Consider the following 25184-nt stretch of genomic DNA (forward strand, 5'->3'; position numbering starts at 1 on the left):
ACGTGTTGATTTGACCACAGCATCTGCAGTGTACTTTGTGGTTAGCATAGTACCCTACCTCAAGGGCTCCTCCGCCTTTTACCTGGGTGCAGAGAGAAGACAGTGGACGCACATCTTCATAGACTTCACGGGTCTTTTGCCTTCTAAGGGGAAGACCATTATCATGGTAATTGTTGATTCATTTTCAAAGGCCTGCAAATTCATTGCCTTGTGCAAGCTACGATCTGCGGTAGAGATGGCCAAAGTTGTCAAGTCAAGTCAAGTCAAGTCAAGTCAACTTTTATTGTTATTTCGACCATAACTGCTGGTACAGTGCATAGTAAAAATGAGACAACATTTTTCAGGACCATGGTGTTACATGATACAGTACAAAAAACTAGACTGAACTGCGTAATAAAAAAACACAACACAGAGAAAGCTACACTAGCCTACAGACCTACACTGGACTGCAAGTGCACAAAAACAGTGCAGGCATTACAATAAATAATAAACAGGACAGTAGAGCAAGGTGTCAGTCCAGGCTTCGGGTATTGAGGAGTCTGATATCTTGGGGGGAAGAAACTGTTACATAGTCTGGTCGTGAGAGCCCGAATGCTTCGGAGCCTTTTCCCAGAGGGCAGGAGGGAGAAGAGATTGTATGAGGGGTGCATGGGGTCCTTCATAATGCTGTTTCCTTTGCGGATGCAGCTTGTAGTGTAAGTCTCCGTGATGGCGGGAAGAGAGACCCTGATTATCTTCTCAGCTGACCTCACTATCCGCTGCAGGGTCTTGCGGTCCGAGATGGTGCAATTTCTGAACCAGGCAGTGATGCAGCTGCTCAGGATGCTCTCAATACAACCATTGTAGAATGTGATGAGGATGGGGGGGGGGTGGGAGATGGACTTTCCTCAGCCTTCGCAAAATGTAGAGACGCTGCTGGGCTTTCTTTGCTATGGAGCTGGTGTTGAGGGACCAGGTGAGATTCTCCGTCAGGTGAACACCAAGAAATTTGGTGCTCTTTACAATCTCTACCGAGGAGCTGTCGATGTTCAGCAGGGAGTGGTTGCTCCGTGCCCTCCCGAAGTCAACAACCATCTCTTTTGTTTTGTTCACATTCAGAGGCAGGTTGTTGGCTCTGCACCAGTCTGTTATCCGCTACACCTCCTCTCTGTAAGCTGACTCGTCGTTCTTGCTGATGAGACCCACCACGGTCGTGTTATCGGCGAACTTGATGATGTGGTTCGAGCTGTGTGTTGCAGCACAGTCATGGGTCAGCAGAATGAACAGCAGTGGACTGAGCACACAGCCCTGGGGAGACCCCGTGCTCAATGTGATGGTGTTGGAGATGCTGCCCCTGATCCAGACTGACTGAGGTCTCCCAGTCAGGAAGTCTAGGATCCAGTTGCAGAGGGAGGTGTTCAGGCCCAGTAGGCTCAGCTTTCCAATCAGTTTCTGAGTAATGATTGTGTTGAATGCTGAACTGAAGTCTATGAACAGCATCCAAACGTATGTGTCTTTTTTGTCCAGGTGGGTTAGGGCCAGGTGGAGGGTGGTGGCAATGGTGTCATCTGTTGAGCGCTTGGGACGGTATGCAAACTGCAGGGGGTCCAGTGAGGGGGGCAGCAGGGTCTTGATATGCCTCATGATGAGCCTCTCAAAACACTTCATGATGATGGATGTAAGTGCAACGAGATGGTAGTCATTGAGGCAGGACACTGAAGACTTCTTCAGCACGGGGACGATAGTGACGGCCTTGATGCACATTGGCACAGTGGCGCTGCTCAGGGAGATGTTGAAGATGTCAGTGAGAACATCTGCTAGCTGGTCTGCACATCCTCTGAGCACTCTGCCAGGAAGATTGTCTGGTCCAGCAGCCCTCCGTGGGTTGACCCTGCACAGGGTTCTTCTCACGTCGGCCACGGAGAGACACAGCACCTGGTCCTTTGGAGGAGGGGTGGACTTCCTCGCCGCCACATCATTTTCTGCCTCAAACCGGGCATAGAAATTATTCAGCGCATTTGGGAGAGAGGCATCACCTGCACAGTCAGATGATGTTGTCCTGTAATTGGTGATGTCCTGGATGCCCTTCCACATGCGCCGCGTGTCACCGCTGTCCTGGAAGTGGCTGTGGATTAGCTGGACGTGTGCACGCTTTGCCCCTCTGATGGCCCGGGACAGTTTGGCCCTTGCTGTTGTTAGAGCTGTCTTGTTGCCTGCTCTGAAGGCGGAGTCGCGGGACCTCAGCAGTGTACTCACCTCCACAGTCATCCATGGCTTCTGGTTAGCGCATATAGTGATGGTCTTGGACAGAGTAACATCATCAATGCACTTGCTGATGTAGCTGGTCACTGATGCTGTGTACTCCTCTAAGTTGGTAGAGTCGCCATCGGTTGCAGCCTCCCTGAACATGTGCCAGTCAGTGTGCTCAAAGCAGTCTTGAAGAGCAGAGATGGCTCCTGCTGGCCAGGTTTTCGCCTGCTTCTGAACTGGTCTGGAGCGCCTGACGAGCGGTCTGTATGCTGGGATTAGCATAACAGAGATGTGGTCTGAGTATCCGAGGTGGGGGCGGGGCTCTGCCGGGTACACGTCGGGGATGTTTGTGTAAACCAGGTCCAATGCATTCACCCCCCTCGTTGCAAAGTCCACATACTGATGGAATTTGGGGAGCACTGACTTAAGGTTTGCGTGGTTAAAATCACCGGCGACAATAAACAGATCATCAGGATGTGTGTTCTGCAGCTCGCTAATAGCCCCGTACAGTTCACAGAGCGCCTCCTTAGCATTAGCACTGGGGGGGAATGTAGACACCAAATATAAGGACAGGTGAATTCCCGTGGTCTGCATTGAACTGCCACAAACTCCACTAGCGATGAGCAGTGTCTGGAAACCAGCACAGAGTTCTTGCACCATTCCGTGTCGATGTAAACACAGACACCGCCACCGCGGACCTTACCGGAGACAGCTGCATCTCTGTCCGAATAAAACAAAGCGAGCCCGTCTAGCTGGACCAGGTCTTCAGGATCCATGGATTCCTGGTGGACTTTGTCACCGATCATAGTCCACAATTTGCGTCATGTTTCTGGAGGACATTCTGTAAGCTGATTGGGCAACAGTGAGTCTTTCCTCTGGGTTTCATCTGCAGTCCAATAGCCAGACAGAGTGGGTCAACCAAGCTTTGGAATGAACACTAAGATGCCTGGTCTGAAAAGGACTCATTAAGAGTCACAGGGTTGTCTGAGAGTTTGCTGTGCTGCCCTTCAGCAGACTGTTGATTGGTTGAGCAATTATTGCAAATGAATCGACCCATGTTTTGTTGTGTTGGACAAACCCAGAAATGACTAGTGCTGCTAAACTATTGTAGGAGGTTTTGCTGACTTAATGCCTATTTCACGATTTGCAACCTTTGGAGGATAGATAATCAAGCAAATAAAGCACATCGTTCGTGTTCATGTTGCTCTGCAGCTTCTGGTGCAGTCTGACCATCATCCGCAGATTGTTTGTCAGGTGAATCAATGTCCCAGATGTTGTGTCAAAGCCATATAATAGGCAGTAGGGTTGTTGTGGAGCATTTGTGGTAGCCTCATCCACTGGTATTGTTGATTATAAACTGTGAAAGCCAACCACAGTTAATATTCAGGTGCCAGCAGCAGAATCCATTGACCATGTCAATAACTGTAAAGCACTTGTGTGATGGTTTCAAGTAATTGAAAATAGTTGATGGTTCTGCTACTCTGTCGATACATTGATTAGCAACGGCTTCATCTTCAGTACTACGTGTCTTCCTTCTTTGCTCTTTATTGGAGCAAGCTGTGACTTTGTTTCATCACTGTCATCCTCACTTGAACCGTTAGGGGCCGCTATAGAGTCCATGTCAATGTCTATCCTGTAATTCCTCGCAGTTCAGATGGTGTCGTTGTCTTGGGGGGCTGTTCAATGTGGGCAGTGTTCCCCTGGGAGGAACTTCAGGAGTAGCGTCACTAGCAGGACCGCCCCCTAGAAGTCCCTATTCATTTTCTCCATGTGTTAGTTTGTTTCTGAGCGCTGCATAATGCACGTTGATTTTTATCAAGCTTTCCCCCCCACTCGTTCAGTTAATGCAGAAATTTGCTCTTAAGACTTTTTATTGTCTCTATCATGCGTTTTGTAGTTTGTAGCAAGGTTCACATTTCTTTCTCAATCAATTAGTAAAAGTCTTTACTCTCCTTTACATTCACTCACACATTTGATCAAACCAACCACGCGGTCGTATTTAAATCACCAGCAGCCATTCCAGGGGCTTCCTTTCTCTCAGGCATTCTCTGGATCTTAATAAACCTAACATTGTTGATATTTTTTGTTTAAGACTTTTTCATTAATTTTGTCAAACTAAGATGTTTTTTTCAGGTAAGAGTTCTTAGTAGGTTTTACGACTTTGGCTAATCTAATTCAGTCTTAATTCATATACTTTTTATTACTTGGACTGCAATCTTGAAATCTTAATAGATTGCAACTGAATAGATGATGTAGCACCTGAAACAGTTTTCAGCCAAATACATCGTTAAGCGGATTGTTTTGCAACAGAACCTCTTCCATACCGCACCAATTTATACGGCGAAGCTCGATATTAATTTCAGCGCTCGGCTTGGTGTTGCAGATCTGTTTCTCCAGCAGCCCACCCACACACAAACAGCAAAGGAAGTATTTACTCCTTTTGTTACGCGCTAAAAATTCCACTTTGTCTGCAATTGTTCCAAGACCTTAAACTTCGCAATGATCATCCTGCCAAACTCTATGCCAATTGTTAGATTCTGATGTTTTAATCCAAGTTTCTTTCAGAAGTCAAGAAGGAGGCAAAAATTTATTGCTTCATGATCGTTTTGTTAAGCATTGATAGAACAAAGGAAAATTGAAATGAACAGTGACAGGGGCCCGCTAAGCAAAGGGAGATAGAAGCAATAAGAATTAAGAAAGTAAGAGAACTAGGATGGCCCTGGCCTCATGCTCAGCTCTTTTATAGATTACATTCAGATTTGTAGATAAGAGTCAACCAATGTACCTCCTTTGCAAATAATGCAATACGATAAGCAGCCGAACAACTGCATATATGTACTGTGGCCACTAAGAAGTATAGTAAGCAGTTACTTGTAGGTAAGTAATTATATGAAAAATGGTACAAGCAGAAAATTGTTATACTGCAGAGAAAATAACATTTAAATATTCAGTCCCAACAATTTGTTTAGTTCCTCTGTGCGTGTGTTGCTGAAAATTTCCGACATCTGCCGGAGTTTAATGTCTCAGATGCCATTATCAATGATCTTCCAGGTTTCTTAGGCTTTGAGAAGATAATCTGAGGAATCAATTACTCTCTGTTTCAGCTAGCGTTGAAGGATGGTCACAACCCTGAGACCAAGGATGTGGAGGATCTATCCAACCTAGAGTAAGATATATTTCCTTTCGTCATCCCAGAATTTTGTCTTTCCTGCTTGTAAGTTCACCAAATTCTGCCTGGACCTCAGGCTAGACTGCATGGTTGACTGTTGTCCATCAGTTGGTATCTATGTGTGTAAATGTAAAGGTGGTGTGGTTGATTGATCAGTCAGGGGCTACCAGGAATGGTCAGATATGAGAATATGCGTCAGTCATTTCAAGGTCTAGGCGAGAAGCCTGTCAGGAGGCCAAGTCAGAAGATGTAGTTTCAGATGTCAGGCTCAGGGTCAGTTCATGGTCAGAACCAGCCAGTCATCTGTATACAATATAAAAATATTGGCACAATATCACCGTAACTTTAAGGATTGCAGTTAACAACATATTGTGCAAGTCAAGACATCTATCGACCTATAGTGGTTGAGAGCACTACACAGCCCTTTCATCTGCCATGCATTTGGCAGACACACACACACACACACACACGCACACGCACACGCACACGCACTCGCACTCGCACTCACACATACTCACACTCACACACACACTCACTCACGCACACACACTCACACATATACACTCACTCACACACACACTCACTCACACACACTCACACATACACACTCACACAGACTCACACATACACACTCACACACACACTCACACACACTCAGTCACTCACACAGACTCACACACACACACACTCAGTCACTCACACAGACTCACACACACACACACACACACACACGCACACGCACACGCACACGCACACGCACTCGCACTCACACTCACACACACACACTCACACTCACACTCACACACACACATACTCACACTCACACACACACTCACTCACGCACACACACTCACACTCACACTCACACACACACATACTCACACTCACACACACACTCACTCACGCACACACACTCACACATATACACTCACTCACACACACTCACACACACACTCACTCACACACACTCACACACACTCACTCACACACATACTCACACTCACACACACACTCACACTCACACTCACACACACACATATACACTCACTCACACACACACACACACTCACTCACACACACTCACACATACACACTCACACAGACTCACACATACACACTCACACACACACTCACACACACTCAGTCACTCACACAGACTCACACACACACACACACACACACACACACACACACACACACACACACACACACACACACACACACACACACACACACACACAGTTTGCTTTGAGCCAATAATATTCATTCCTGATGCAACAAAGAGGTTAAAATCTCTCTTGCTGTGGTTGAGGGGTTAACTTCCTGCCAACATCTGTCCACGTCGTATATCATGCTGTCTCCATTCTCTCCTGCACTAAACTGCTGAATTAGCATTGGATGACTCCACTAGTTTTGTTTAGTGCTTTTCGTTACTGTCCTTTCCAGTCCAGTTACCCTTATCAATGGGAGGCATGTGAGTATGCAGACACTGAAATCAGAGGCAAAGGAACAACTTAGCCACATGCTGTATCTGCCCATGATCCCCTCCTCATCTAGTTCCACCTGTCGTCTGCAAGCTGGTCTCACCTCTGTATCTTCACTTTCCCCACACTCTCAGTCCGATATAGGGTCTCAACTTGAAATGCTCACCATCCCCATCCTCCGGAGCAGCTTTGATTGTTACCGTTAATTCTTTTCTCAATTAGATTCCTTAAGATACTATACACTGACACTGAACATCTCCCTGCCAAAACATTAACCAACCATCACTGACCCATACACTTACTGTCCCATCCACCAACGACCTCCCCATGCCCCATGCACTGACCCACATATCACCATTCCATACCCTGATGCAAACTTTGATGGTCACTCTAAATTCCACACTGGTCATCCCATCACAGTCCCACACACCAACCCATTGGCCAGAATGACCCACTGACCATCCTGTCCCCAGAGACCCACGCACAGAGAGACCCACGCACCGACCATCCCCATACACCGACAATCCTGTCCCAGAGACCCACACACTGACCATCCCATCCCGGAGACGGACACACCGACCATCCCATCCCAGAGACCCACACACCGACCATCCCATCCCAGAGACCCACACACTGACCATCCCATCCCGGTGACCCACACACGACCATCCCATCACAGAGACCGACACACCGTACATCCCATCCCAGAGACCCACACACCGACCATCCCATCCCAGAGACCCACATACTGACCATCCCATCCCGGTGACCCACACACTGACCATCCCATCACAGAGACCGACACACCGACCATCCCATCCCAGAGACCCACACACCGATCATACCATCCCGGAGACAGACACACCGACCGTCCCATCCCAGAGACCCACACACCGACCATCCCATCCTGGAGACCAACACACCGACCATCCCATCCCAGAGATCCACACACTGACCATCCCCACACACCGACCATCCCGTCCCAGAGACCCACACAATGACCATCCCCACACACCGACCATCCCATCCCAGAGACCCACACACTGACCATCCCCACACACCGACCATCCCATCCCGGAGATCCACACACCGACCATCCCATCCCGGAGATCAACACACTGACCATCCCATCCCAGAGACCCACACACTTACCATCCCCACACACCGACCATCCCATCCCAGAGATCCACACACTGACCATCCCATCCCAGAGACCCGGAGACTGACCATCCCCACACGCCGACCATCCCATCCCAGAGACCACACACCGACCATCCCGTCCCAGAGACCCACACACTGACCATCCCGTCCTAGAGACCCACACACTGACCATACCCACACACCGACCATCCCATCCCAGAGACCCACACACCGACCATCCCATCCCAGAGATCCACACACTGACCATCCCCACACACCGAACATCCTGTCCCAGAAATCCACACACCGACCATCCCATCCCGGAACCCACACACCGACCATCCTGTCCCAGAGACCCACACACCGACCATCCCATCCCAGAAATCCACACACCGAACATCCCATCCCAGAGACACACACACTGACCATCCCATCCCAGAGACCCACACACTGACCATCCCATCCCAGAGACCCACACACCGACCATCCCATCCCAGAGACCCACACCCCGACCATCCCATCCCGGAGACCCACACACTGACCATCCCATCCCAGAGACCCACACATCAACCATCCCGATACAACGACCATCCCATCCCAGAGACCCACACACTGACCATCCCCACACACTGACCATCCCATCCCAGAGACCCACACCCCGACCATCCCATCCCGGAGACCCACACACTGACCATCCCATCCCAGAGACCCACACATCAACCATCCCGATACACCGACCATCCCATCCCAGAGACCCACACACCGACCATCCCATCCCAGAGACCCACACACTGACCATCACCACACACCGAACATCCCATCCCAGAGACCCACACACCGACCATCCTGTCCACAGAGACCCACACACTGACCATCCCATCCCAGAGACCCATACACTGACCATCCCCACACACAGACCATCCCACCCCAGAGACCCACACACTGACCATCCCCACACACCGCCCATCCCATCCCAGAGACCCACACACCGACCATCCTGTCCCCAGAGACCCACACACCGACCATCCCATCCCGGAGACCCACACACCGACCATCCCAACACACCGACCATCCCATCCCAGAGACACACACACCAACCATCCCATCCCAGAGATCCACACACTGACCATCCCCACACACCGACCATCCTGTCCCAGAAATCCACACACTGACGATCCCATCCCAGAGACACACACACCAACCATCCCATCCCAGAGATCCACACACTGAACATCCCCACACACCGACAATCCTGTCCCAGAGATCCACACACCGACCATCCCATCCCAGAGATCCACACACTGACCATCCCCACACACCGACCATCCTGTCCCAGAGATCCACACACCGACCATCCCATCCCAGAGACCCACACCCCGACCATCCCATCACGGAGACCCACACACTGACCATCCCATCCCAGAGACCCACACACTGACCATCACCACACACCGAACATCCCATCCCAGAGACCCACACGCCGACCATCCTGTCCACAGAGACCCACACACTGACCATCCCATCCCAGAGACCCATACACTGACCATCCCCACACACAGACCATCCCATCCCAGAGACCCACACACTGACCATCCCCACACACCGCCCATCCCATCCCAGAGACCCACACACCGACCATCCTGTCCCCAGAGACCCACACACCGACCATCTCATCCCCGAGACCCACACACCGACCATCCCAACACACCGACCATCCCATCCCAGAGATACACACACCCAACCATCCCATCCCAGAGATCCACACACTGACCATCCCCACACACCGACAATCCTGTCCCAGAGATCCACACACTGACCATCCCATCCCAGAGACCCACACACTGACCATCCCCACACACCGACCATCCTGTCCCAGAGATCCACACACCGACCATCCCATCCCAGAGACACACACACCAACCATCCTGTCCCAGAGACCCACACACCGACCATCTCCAGACTCTGACCATCCCATCCCAGAGACCCACACACCAACCATCCCCAAACACTGACCATCCCATCCCGGAGACCCACACACCGACCATCCCATCCCAGAGATCCACACACTGACCATCCCCACACACCAACCATCCCATCCCAGAGTCCCACACACCGACCATCCCATCCCGGAGATCAACACACCGACCATCCGATCCCGGAGACCCACACACTTACCATCCCCACACACCGACCATCCCATCCCAGAGACCCACACACCGACAATCCCCACACACCGACCATCCCATCCCAGAGACCCACACACTGACCATCCCCACACACCGACCATCCCATCCCAGAGACCCACACACTGACCATCCCCACACACCGACCATCCCATCCCAGAGACCCACACACTGACCATCCCCACACACCGACCATCCCATCCCGGAGATCCACACACCGACCATCCCATCCCGGAGATCAACACACTGACCATCCCATCCCAGAGACCCACACACTTACCATCCCCACACACCGACCATCCCATCCCAGAGATCCACTCACTGACCATCCCATCCCAGAGACCCGGAGACTGACCATCCCCTCACACCGACCATCCCATCCCGGAGATCAACACACTGACCATCCCATCCCGGAGATCAACACACTGACCATCCCATCCCAGAGACCTACACACTTACCATCCCCACACACCGACCATCCCATCCCAGAGACCCACACACCGACCATCCCGTCCCAGAGACCCACACACTGACCATCCCGTCCTAGAGACCCACACACTGACCATACCCACACACCGACCATCCCATCCCAGAGACCCACACACCGACCATCGCATCCCAGAGATCCACACACTGACCATCCCCACACACCGACCATCCTGTCCCAGAAATCCACACACCGACCATCCCATCCCGGAACCCACACACCGACCATCCTGTCCCAGAGACCCACACACCGACCATCCCATCGCAGAAATCCACACACCGACCATCCCATCCCAGAGACACACACACTGACCATCCCATCCCAGAGACCCACACACTGACCATCCCATCCCGGAGACCCACACACTGACCATCCCATCCCAGAGACACACACATCAACCATCCCCATACACCGACCATCCCATCCCGGAGACCCACACACTGACCATCCCATCCCAGAGACACACACATCAACAATCCCCATACACCGACCATCCCATCCCAGAGACCCACACACTGACCATCCCCACACACCGACCATCCCATCCCGGAGACACCCACTGACCATCGCATCCCAGAAACCCACACACCGACCATCCCATCCCAGAGTCCCACACACTGACCATCACCACACACCGAACTTCCCATCCCAGAGAACCACACAACGACCATCCTGTCCCCAGAGACCCACACACTGACCATCCCATCCCAGAGACCTACACACCGACCATCTTGTCCCCAGAGACCCACACACCGACCATCCCATCCCGGAGACGGACACACCGACCATCCCATCCCAGAGACCCACACACTGACCATCCCATCCCGGAGACCCACTCTCTGACCATCCCATCCGGGAGACGGACACACCGACCATCCCATCCCAGAGACCCAAACATGACCATCCCATCCCGGAGACGGACACACCGACCATCCCATCACAGAGACCCAGAGACTGACCATCTCCACACACCGACCATCCCATCCCAGAGACCCACACACAGACCATCCTGTCCCCCGAGACCCACACACCGAACATCCACAAACTGACCATCCCATCCCAGAGACCCATACACCGACCATCCCATCTCAGAGACCCACACACCGACCATCCCATCCCAGAGACTCACACACCGACCATCCGATCCCGGTGACCCACACACCGACCATCCCATCACAGAGACCGACACACCGTACATCCCATCCCAGAGACCCACACACCGACCATCCCATCCCAGAGACCCACATACTGACCATCCCATCCTGGTGACCCACACACTGACCATCCCATCACAGAGACTGACACACCGACCATCCCATCCCAGTGACCCACACACCGATCATACCATCCCGGAGACCGACACACCGACCGTCCCATCCCAGAGACCCACACACCGACCATCCCATCCTGGAGACCAACACACCGACCATCCCATCCCAGAGATCCACACACTGACCATCCCCACACACCGACCATCCCGTCCCAGAGATCCACACACTGACCATCCCCACACACCAACCATCCCATCCCAGAGACCCACACACTGACCATCCCTACACACCGACCATCCCGTCCCGGAGATCCACACACCGACCATCCCATCCCGGAGATCAACACACTGACCATCCCATCCCAGAGACCCACACACTTACCATCCCCACACACCGACCATCCCATCCCAGAGATCCACACACTGACCATCCCATCCCAGAGACCCAGAGACTGACCATCCCCACACACCGACCATCCCATCCCGGAGATCAACACACTGACCATCCCATCCCAGAGACCCACACACTTACCATCCCCACACACCGACCATCCCATCCCAGAGACCACACACCGACCATCCCGTCCCAGAGACCCACACACTGACCATCCTGTCCTAGAGACCCACACACTGACCATACCCACACATCGACCTTCCCATCCCAGAGACCCACACACCGACCATCGCATCCCAGAGATCCACACACTGACCATCCCCACACACCGACCATCCTGTCCCAGAAATCCACACATCGACCATCCCATCCCGGAACCCACACACCGACCATCCTGTCCCAGAGACCCACACACCGGCCATCCCATCCCAGAAATCCACACACCGAACATCCCATCCCAGAGACACACACACTGACCATCCCATCCCAGAGACCCACACACTGACCATCCCATCCCAGAGACCCACACACCGACCATCCCATCCCAGAGACCCACACCCCGACCATCCCATCCCGGAGACCCACACACTGACCATCCCATCCCAGAGACCCACACATCAACCATCCCGATACAACGACCATCCCATCCCAGAGACCCACACACTGACCATCCCCACACACTGACCATCCCATCCCAGAGACCCACACCCCGACCATCCCATCCCGGAGACCCACACACTGACCATCCCATCCCAGAGACCCACACATCAACCATCCCGATACACCGACCATCCCATCCCAGAGACCCACACACCGACCATCCCATCCCAGAGACCCACACACTGACCATCACCACACACCGAACATCCCATCCCAGAGACCCACACACCGACCATCCTGTCCACAGAGACCCACACACTGACCATCCCATCCCAGAGACCCATACACTGACCATCCCCACACACAGACCATCCCACCCCAGAGACCCACACACTGACCATCCCCACACACCGCCCATCCCATCCCAGAGACCCACACACCGACCATCCTGTCCCCAGAGACCCACACACCGACCATCCCATCCCAGAGATCCACACACTGACCATCCCATCCCAGAGACCCAGAGACTGACCATCCCCACACACCGACCATCCCATCCCGGAGATCAACACACTGACCATCCCATCCCAGAGACCCACACACTTACCATCCCCACACACCGACCATCCCATCCCAGAGACCACACACCGACCATCCCGTCCCAGAGACCCACACACTGACCATCCTGTCCTAGAGACCCACACACTGACCATACCCACACACCGACCTTCCCATCCCAGAGACCCACACACCGACCATCGCATCCCAGAGATCCACACACTGACCATCCCCACACACCGACCATCCTGTCCCAGAAATCCACACATCGACCATCCCATCCCGGAACCCACACACCGACCATCCTGTCCCAGAGACCCACACACCGACCATCCCATCCCAGAAATCCACACACCGAACATCCCATCCCAGAGACACACACACTGACCATCCCATCCCAGAGACCCACACACTGACCATCCCATCCCAGAGACCCACACACCGACCATCCCATCCCAGAGACCCACACCCCGACCATCCCATCCCGGAGACCCACACACTGACCATCCCATCCCAGAGACCCACACATCAACCATCCCGATACAACGACCATCCCATCCCAGAGACCCACACACTGACCATCCCCACACACTGACCATCCCATCCCAGAGACCCACACCCCGACCATCCCATCCCGGAGACCCACACACTGACCATCCCATCCCAGAGACCCACACATCAACCATCCCGATACACCGACCATCCCATCCCAGAGACCCACACACCGACCATCCCATCCCAGAGACCCACACACTGACCATCACCACACACCGAACATCCCATCCCAGAGACCCACACACCGACCATCCTGTCCACAGAGACCCACACACTGACCATCCCATCCCAGAGACCCATACACTGACCATCCCCACACACAGACCATCCCACCCCAGAGACCCACACACTGACCATCCCCACACACCGCCCATCCCATCCCAGAGACCCACACACCGACCATCCTGTCCCCAGAGACCCACACACCGACCATCCCATCCCGGAGACCCACACACCGACCATCCCAACACACCGACCATCCCATCCCAGAGACACACACACCAACCATCCCATCCCAGAGATCCACACACTGACCATCCCCACACACCGACCATCCTGTCCCAGAAATCCACACACTGACGATCCCATCCCAGAGACACACACACCAACCATCCCATCCCAGAGATCCACACACTGAACATCCCCACACACCGACAATCCTGTCCCAGAGATCCACACACCGACCATCCCATCCCAGAGATCCACACACTGACCATCCCCACACACCGACCATCCTGTCCCAGAGATCCACACACCGTCCATCCCATCCCAGAGACCCACACCCCGACCATCCCATCCCGGAGACCCACACACTGACCATCCCATCCCAGAGACCCACACATCAACCATCCCGATACACCGACCATCCCATCCCAGAGACCCACACACTGACCATCCCCAGACACCGACCATCCCATCCCGGAGGCTCACCCACTAACCATCCCATCCCAGAGACCCACACACCGACCATCCCATCCCAGAGACCCACACACTGACCATCACCACACACCGAACATCCCATCCCAGAGACCCACACGCCGACCATCCTGTCCACAGAGACCCACACACTGACCATCCCATCCCAGAGACCCATACACTGACCATCCCCACACACAGACCATCCCATCCCAGAGACCCACACACTGACCATCCCCACACACCGCCCATCCCATCCCAGAGACCCACACACCGACCATCCTGTCCCCAGAGACCCACACACCGACCATCTCATCCCCGAGACCCACACACCGACCATCCCAACACACCGACCATCCCATCCCAGAGATACACACACCCAACCATCCCATCCCAGAGATCCACACACTGACCATCCCCACACACCGACAATCCTGTCCCAGAGATCCACACACTGACCATCCCATCCCAGAGACCCACACACTGACCATCCCCACACACCGACCATCCTGTCCCAGAGATCCACACACCGACCATCCCATCCCAGAGACACACACACCAACCATCCTGTCCCAGAGACCCACACACCGACCATCTCCAGACTCTGACCATCCCATCCCAGAGACCCACACACCAACCATCCCCAAACACTGACCATCCCATCCCGGAGACCCACACACCGACCATCCCATCCCAGAGATCCACACACTGACCATCCCCACACACCAACCATCCCATCCCAGAGTCCCACACACCGACCATCCCATCCCGGAGATCAACACACCGACCATCCGATCCCGGAGACCCACACACTTACCATCCCCACACACCGACCATCCCATCCCAGAGACCCACACACCGACAATCCCCACACACCGACCATCCCATCCCAGAGACCCACACACTGACCATCCCCACACACCGACCATCCCATCCCAGAGACCCACACACTGACCATCCCCACACACCGACCATCCCATCCCAGAGACCCACACACTGACCATCCCCACACACCGACCATCCCATCCCGGAGATCCACACACCGACCATCCCATCCCGGAGATCAACACACTGACCATCCCATCCCAGAGACCCACACACTTACCATCCCCACACACCGACCATCCCATCCCAGAGATCCACTCACTGACCATCCCATCCCAGAGACCCGGAGACTGACCATCCCCTCACACCGACCATCCCATCCCGGAGATCAACACACTGACCATCCCATCCCGGAGATCAACACACTGACCATCCCATCCCAGAGACCTACACACTTACCATCCCCACACACCGACCATCCCATCCCAGAGACCCACACACCGACCATCCCGTCCCAGAGACCCACACACTGACCATCCCGTCCTAGAGACCCACACACTGACCATACCCACACACCGACCATCCCATCCCAGAGACCCACACACCGACCATCGCATCCCAGAGATCCACACACTGACCATCCCCACACACCGACCATCCTGTCCCAGAAATCCACACACCGACCATCCCATCCCGGAACCCACACACCGACCATCCTGTCCCAGAGACCCACACACCGACCATCCCATCGCAGAAATCCACACACCGACCATCCCATCCCAGAGACACACACACTGACCATCCCATCCCAGAGACCCACACACTGACCATCCCATCCCGGAGACCCACACACTGACCATCCCATCCCAGAGACACACACATCAACCATCCCCATACACCGACCATCCCATCCCGGAGACCCACACACTGACCATCCCATCCCAGAGACACACACATCAACAATCCCCATACACCGACCATCCCATCCCAGAGACCCACACACTGACCATCCCCACACACCGACCATCCCATCCCGGAGACACCCACTGACCATCGCATCCCAGAAACCCACACACCGACCATCCCATCCCAGAGTCCCACACACTGACCATCACCACACACCGAACTTCCCATCCCAGAGAACCACACAACGACCATCCTGTCCCCAGAGACCCACACACTGACCATCCCATCCCAGAGACCTACACACCGACCATCTTGTCCCCAGAGACCCACACACCGACCATCCCATCCCAGAGACCCACACCCCGACCATCCCATCCCGGAGACCCACACACTGACCATCCCATCCCAGAGACCCACACATCAACCATCCCGATACACCGACCATCCCATCCCAGAGACCCACACACTGACCATCCCCAGACACCGACCATCCCATCCCGGAGGCTCACCCACTAACCATCCCATCCCAGAGACCCACACACCGACCATCCCATCCCAGAGACCCACACACTGACCATCACCACACACCGAACATCCCATCCCAGAGACCCACACGCCGACCATCCTGTCCACAGAGACCCACACACTGACCATCCCATCCCAGAGACCCATACACTGACCATCCCCACACACAGACCATCCCATCCCAGAGACCCACACACTGACCATCCCCACACACCGCCCATCCCATCCCAGAGACCCACACACCGACCATCCTGTCCCCAGAGACCCACACACCGACCATCTCATCCCCGAGACCCACACACCGACCATCCCAACACACCGACCATCCCAACACACCGACCATCCCATCCCAGAGATACACACACCCAACCATCCCATCCCAGAGATCCACACACTGACCATCCCCACACACCGACAATCCTGTCCCAGAGATCCACACACTGACCATCCCATCCCAGAGACCCACACACTGACCATCCCCACACACCGACCATCCTGTCCCAGAGATCCACACACCGACCATCCCATCCCAGAGACACACACACCAACCATCCTGTCCCAGAGACCCACACACCGACCATCTCCAGACTCTGACCATCCCATCCCAGAGACCCACACACCAACCATCCCCAAACACTGACCATCCCATCCCGGAGACCCACACACCGACCATCCCATCCCAGAGATCCACACACTGACCATCCCCACACACCAACCATCCCATCCCAGAGTCCCACACTCCGACCATCCCATCCCGGAGATCAACACACCGACCATCCGATCCCGGAGACCCACACACTTACCATCCCCACACACCGACCATCCCATCCCAGAGACCCACACACCGACAATCCCCACACACCGACCATCCCATCCCAGAGACCCACACACTGACCATCCCCACACACCGACCATCCCATCCCAGAGACCCACACACTGACCATCCCCACACACCGACCATCCCATCCCAGAGACCCACACACTGACCATCCCCACACACCGACCATCCCATCCCGGAGATCCACACACCGACCATCCCATCCCGGAGATCAACACACTGACCATCCCATCCCAGAGACCCACACACTTACCATCCCCACACACCGACCATCCCATCCCAGAGATCCACTCACTGACCATCCCATCCCAGAGACCCGGAGACTGACCATCCCCTCACACCGACCATCCCATCCCGGAGATCAACACACTGACCATCCCATCCCGGAGATCAACACACTGACCATCCCATCCCAGAGACCTACACACTTACCATCCCCACACACCGACCATCCCATCCCAGAGACCCACACACCGACCATCCCGTCCCAGAGACCCACACACTGACCATCCCGTCCTAGAGACCCACACACTGACCATACCCACACACCGACCATCCCATCCCAGAGACCCACACACCGACCATCGCATCCCAGAGATCCACAAACTGACCATCCCCACACACCGACCATCCTGTCCCAGAAATCCACACACCGACCATCCCATCCCGGAACCCACACACCGACCATCCTGTCCCAGAGACCCACACACCGACCATCCCATCGCAGAAATCCACACACCGACCATCCCATCCCAGAGACACACACACTGACCATCCCATCCCAGAGACCCACACACTGACCATCCCATCCCGGAGACCCACACACTGACCATCCCATCCCAGAGACACACACATCAACCATCCCCATACACCGACCATCCCATCCCGGAGACCCACACACTGACCATCCCATCCCAGAGACACACACATCAACAATCCCCATACACCGACCATCCCATCCCAGAGACCCACACACTGACCATCCCCACACACCGACCATCCCATCCCGGAGACACCCACTGACCATCGCATCCCAGAAACCCACACACCGACCATCCCATCCCAGAGTCCCACACACTGACCATCACCACACACCGAACTTCCCATCCCAGAGAACCACACAACGACCATCCTGTCCCCAGAGACCCACACACTGACCATCCCATCCCAGAGACCTACACACCGACCATCTTGTCCCCAGAGACCCACACACCGACCATCCCATCCCGGAGACGGACACACCGACCATCCCATCCCAGAGACCCACACACTGACCATCCCATCCCGGAGACCCACTCTCTGACCATCCCATCCGGGAGACGGACACACCGACCATCCCATCCCAGAGACCCAAACATGACCATCCCATCCCGGAGACGGACACACCGACCATCCCATCCCAGAGACCCAGAGACTGACCATCTCCACACACCGACCATCCCATCCCAGAGACCCACACACAGACCATCCTGTCCCCCGAGACCCACACACCGAACATCCACAAACTGACCATCCCATCCCAGAGACCCATACACCGACCATCCCATCTCAGAGACCCACACACCGACCATCCCATCCTAGAGACTCACACACCGACCATCCGATCCCGGTGACCCACACACCGACCATCCCATCACAGAGACCGACACACCGTACATCCCATCCCAGAGACCCACACACCGACCATCCCATCCCAGAGACCCACATACTGACCATCCCATCCTGGTGACCCACACACTGACCATCCCATCACAGAGACTGACACACCGACCATCCCATCCCAGTGACCCACACACCGATCATACCATCCCGGAGACCGACACACCGACCGTCCCATCCCAGAGACCCACACACCGACCATCCCATCCTGGAGACCAACACACCGACCATCCCATCCCAGAGATCCACACACTGACCATCCCCACACACCGACCATCCCGTCCCAGAGATCCACACACTGACCATCCCCACACACCAACCATCCCATCCCAGAGACCCACACACTGACCATCCCTACACACCGACCATCCCGTCCCGGAGATCCACACACCGACCATCCCATCCCGGAGATCAACACACTGACCATCCCATCCCAGAGACCCACACACTTACCATCCCCACACACCGACCATCCCATCCCAGAGATCCACACACTGACCATCCCATCCCAGAGACCCAGAGACTGACCATCCCCACACACCGACCATCCCATCCCGGAGATCAACACACTGACCATCCCATCCCAGCGACCCACACACTTACCATCCCCACACACCGACCATCCCATCCCAGAGACCACACACCGACCATCCCGTCCCAGAGACCCACACACTGACCATCCTGTCCTAGAGACCCACACACTGACCATACCCACACACCGACCTTCCCATCCCAGAGACCCACACACCGACCATCGCATCCCAGAGATCCACACACTGACCATCCCCACACACCGACCATCCTGTCCCAGAAATCCACACATCGACCATCCCATCCCGGAACCCACACACCGACCATCCTGTCCCAGAGACCCACACACCGACCATCCCATCGCAGAAATCCACACACCGACCATCCCATCCCAGAGACACACACACTGACCATCCCATCCCAGAGACCCACACACTGACCATCCCATCCCGGAGACCCACACACTGACCATCCCATCCCAGAGACACACACATCAACCATCCCCATACACCGACCATCCCATCCCGGAGACCCACACACTGACCATCCCATCCCAGAGACACACACATCAACAATCCCCATACACCGACCATCCCATCCCAGAGACCCACACACTGACCATCCCCACACACCGACCATCCCATCCCGGAGACACCCACTGACCATCGCATCCCAGAAACCCACACACCGACCATCCCATCCCAGAGTCCCACACACTGACTATCACCACACACCGAACTTCCCATCCCAGAGAACCACACAACGACCATCCTGTCCCCAGAGACCCACACACTGACCATCCCATCCCAGAGACCTACACACCGACCATCTTGTCCCCAGAGACCCACACACCAACCATCCCATCCCGGAGACGGACACACCGACCATCCCATCCCAGAGACCCACACACTGACCATCCCATCCCAGAGACCCACACACTGACCATCCCATCCCGGAGACGGACACACCGACCATCCCATCCCAGAGACCCACACACTGACCATCCCATCCCGGAGACGGACACACCGACCATCCCATCCCAGAGATCCACACGCTGACCATCCCATCCCAGAGACCCAGAGACTGACCATCTCCACACACCGACCATCCCATCCCAGAGACCCACACACTGACCATCCCGTCCTAGAGACCCACACACTGACCATATCCACACACCGACCATCCCATCACAGAGACCGACACACCGTACATCCCATCCCAGAGACCCACACACTGATCATCCCATCCCAGAGACCCACATACTGACCATCCCATCCCGGTGACCCACACACTGACCATCCCATCACAGAGACCGACACACCGACCATCCCATCCCAGTGACCCACACACCGATCATACCATCCCGGAGACCGACACACCGACCGTCCCATCCCAGAGACCCACACACCGACCATCCCATCCTGGAGACCAACACACCGACCATCCCATCCCAGAGATCCACACACTGACCATCCCCACACACCGACCATCCCGTCCCAGAGATCCACACACTGACCATCCCCACACACCAACCATCCCATCCCAGAGACCCACACACTGACCATCCCCAGACACCGACCATCCCATCCCAGAGACCCACACACCGACCATCCTGTCCCTGAGACCCACACACCGACCATCTCCAGACTCTGACCATCCCATCCCAGAGACCCAGACACCAACCATCCCCAAACACTGACCATCCCATCCCAGAGATCCACACACTGACCATCCCCACACACCAACCATCCCATCCCAGAGACCCACACACCGACCATCCCGTCCTAGAGATCCACACACTGACCATCCCCACACACCAACCATCCCATCACAGAGACCCACACACCGACCATCCCATCCCAGAGACCCACACACTGACCATCCCCACACACCGACCATCCCATCCCGGAGATCCACTCACCGAACATCCCATCCCGGAGATCAACACACTGACCATCCCATCCCAGAGACCCACACACTTACCATCCCCACACACCGACGATCCCATCCCAGAGATCCACACACTGACCATCCCATCCCAGAGACCCGGAGACTGACCATCCCCACACACCGACCATCCCATCCCAGAGACCCACACACTGACCATCCCCACACACTGACCATCCCCACACACTGACCATCCCATCCCAGAGACCCACACACCGACCATCCCATCCCAGAGACCCACACACTGACCATCCCGTCCTAGAGACCCACACACTGACCATACCCACACACCGACCAACCCATCCCAGAGACCCACACACCGACCATCGCATCCCAGAGATCCACACACTGACCATCCCCACACACCGACCATCCTGTCCCAGAAATCCACACACCGACCATCCCATCCCAGAGACCCACACACCGACCATCCGACCCCGGTGACCCACACACCGACCATCCATTCACAGAGACCGACACACCGACCATCCCATCCCAGAGACCCACATACTGACCATCCCATCCCGGTGACCCACACACCGACCATCCCATCACAGAGACCGACACACCGTACATCCCATCCCAGAGACCCACACACCGATCATCCCATCCCAGAGACCCACATACTGACCATCCCATCCCTGTGACCCACACACTGACCATCCCATCACAGAGACCGACACACCGACCATCCCAACCCAGTGACCCACACACCGATCATACCATCCCGGAGACCGACACACCGACCGTCCCATCCCAGAGACCCACACACCGACCATCCCATCCTGGAGACCAACACACCGACCATCCCATCCCAGAGATCCACACACTGACCATCCCCACACACCGACCATCCCGTCCCAGAGATCCACACACTGACCATCCCCACACACCAACCATCCCATCCCAGAGACCCACACACTGACCATCCCTACACATCAACCATCCCATCCCGGAGATCCACACACTGACCATCCCCAGACACCGACCATCCCATCCCAGAGACCCACACACCGACCATCCTGTCCCAGAGACCCACACACCGATCATACCATCCCGGAGACCGACACACCGACCGTCCCATCCCAGAGACCCACACACCGACCATCCCATCCTGGAGACCAACACACCGACCATCCCATCCCAGAGATCCACACACTGACCATCCCCACACACCGACCATCCCGTCCCAGAGATCCACACACTGACCATCCCCACACACCAACCATCCCATCCCAGAGACCCACACACTGACCATCCCCAGACACCGACCATCCCATCCCAGAGACCCACACACCGACCATCCTGTCCCAGAGACCCACACACCGACCATCTCCAGACTCTGACCATCCCATCCCAGAGACCCACACACCAACCATCCCCAAACACTGACCATCCCATCCCAGAGATCCACACACTGACCATCCCCACACACCAACCATCCCATCCCAGAGACCCACACACCGACCATCCCGTCCTAGAGATCCACACACTGACCATCCCCACACACCAACCATCCCATCACAGAGACCCACACACCGACCATCCCATCCCGGAGATCAACACACCGACCATCCCATCCCGGAGACCCACACACTTACCATCCCCACACACCGACCATCCCATCCCAGAGACCCACACACTGACCATCCCCACACACCGACCATCCCATCCCGGAGATCCACTCACCGAACATCCCATCCCGGAGATCAACACACTGACCATCCCATCCCAGAGACCCACACACTTACCATCCCCACACACCGACGATCCCATCCCAGAGATCCACACACTGACCATCCCATCCCAGAGACCCGGAGACTGACCATCCCCTCACACCGACCATCCCATCCCAGAGACCCACACACTGACCATCCCCACACACTGACCATCCCCACACACTGACCATCCCATCCCAGAGACCCACACACCGACCATCCCATCCCAGAGACCCACACACTGACCATCCCGTCCTAGAGACCCACACACTGACCATACCCACACACCGACCAACCCATCCCAGAGACCCACACACCGACCATCGCATCCCAGAGATCCACACACTGACCATCCCCACACACCGACCATCCTGTCCCAGAAATCCACACTCCGACCATCCCATCCCGGAACCCACACACCGACCATCCTGTCACAGAGACCCACACACCGACCATCCCATCCCAGAGATCCACACACCGACCATCCCATCCCAGAGACCCACACACCGACCATCCGATCCCGGTGACCCACACACCGACCATCCCATCACAGAGACCGACACACCGACCATCCCATCCCAGAGACCCACATACTGACCATCCCATCCCGGTGACCCACACACCGACCATCCCATCACAGAGACCGACACACCGTACATCCCATCCCAGAGACCCACACACCGATCATTCCATCCCAGAGACCCACATACTGACCATCCCATCCCTGTGACCCACACACTGACCATCCCATCACAGAGACCGACACACCGACCATCCCAACCCAGTGACCCACACACCGATCATACCATCCCGGAGACCGACACACCGACCGTCCCATCCCAGAGACCCACACACCGACCATCCCATCCTGGAGACCAACACACCGACCATCCCATCCCAGAGATCCACACACTGACCATCCCCACACACCGACCATCCCGTCCCAGAGATCCACACACTGACCATCCCCACACACCAACCATCCCATCCCAGAGACCCACACACTGACCATCCCTACACACCAACCATCCCATCCCGGAGATCCACACACTGACCATCCCATCCCGGAGATCAACACACTGACCATCCCATCCCAGAGACCCACACACTTACCATCCCCACACACCGACCATCCCATCCCAGAGATCCACACACTGACCATCCCATCCCAGAGACCAAAACACTTACCATCCCCACACACCGACCAACCCATCCCAGAGACCACACACCGACCATCCCGTCCCAGAGACC

The 25184-nt window shown here is 55.5% G+C and overlaps 1 protein-coding gene across 1 annotated transcript in view; it reads left to right on the forward strand.

Moving 5' to 3' along the window:
• LOC132380273 (unconventional myosin-XV-like) overlaps positions 1–25184 on the forward strand; it is a 909717-nt gene that overhangs the window by 27204 nt on the left and 857329 nt on the right. Inside the window, exon 6 of the mRNA XM_059949029.1 lies at positions 5334–5395. Coding sequence (XP_059805012.1) covers positions 5334–5395 — 62 coding nt within the window. The remainder of the gene's footprint in view (positions 1–5333; positions 5396–25184) is intronic.

Source organism: Hypanus sabinus, chromosome 23 (assembly GCF_030144855.1).
Source record: "Hypanus sabinus isolate sHypSab1 chromosome 23, sHypSab1.hap1, whole genome shotgun sequence".
NCBI classification, from domain to species: Eukaryota; Metazoa; Chordata; class Chondrichthyes; order Myliobatiformes; family Dasyatidae; genus Hypanus; species Hypanus sabinus.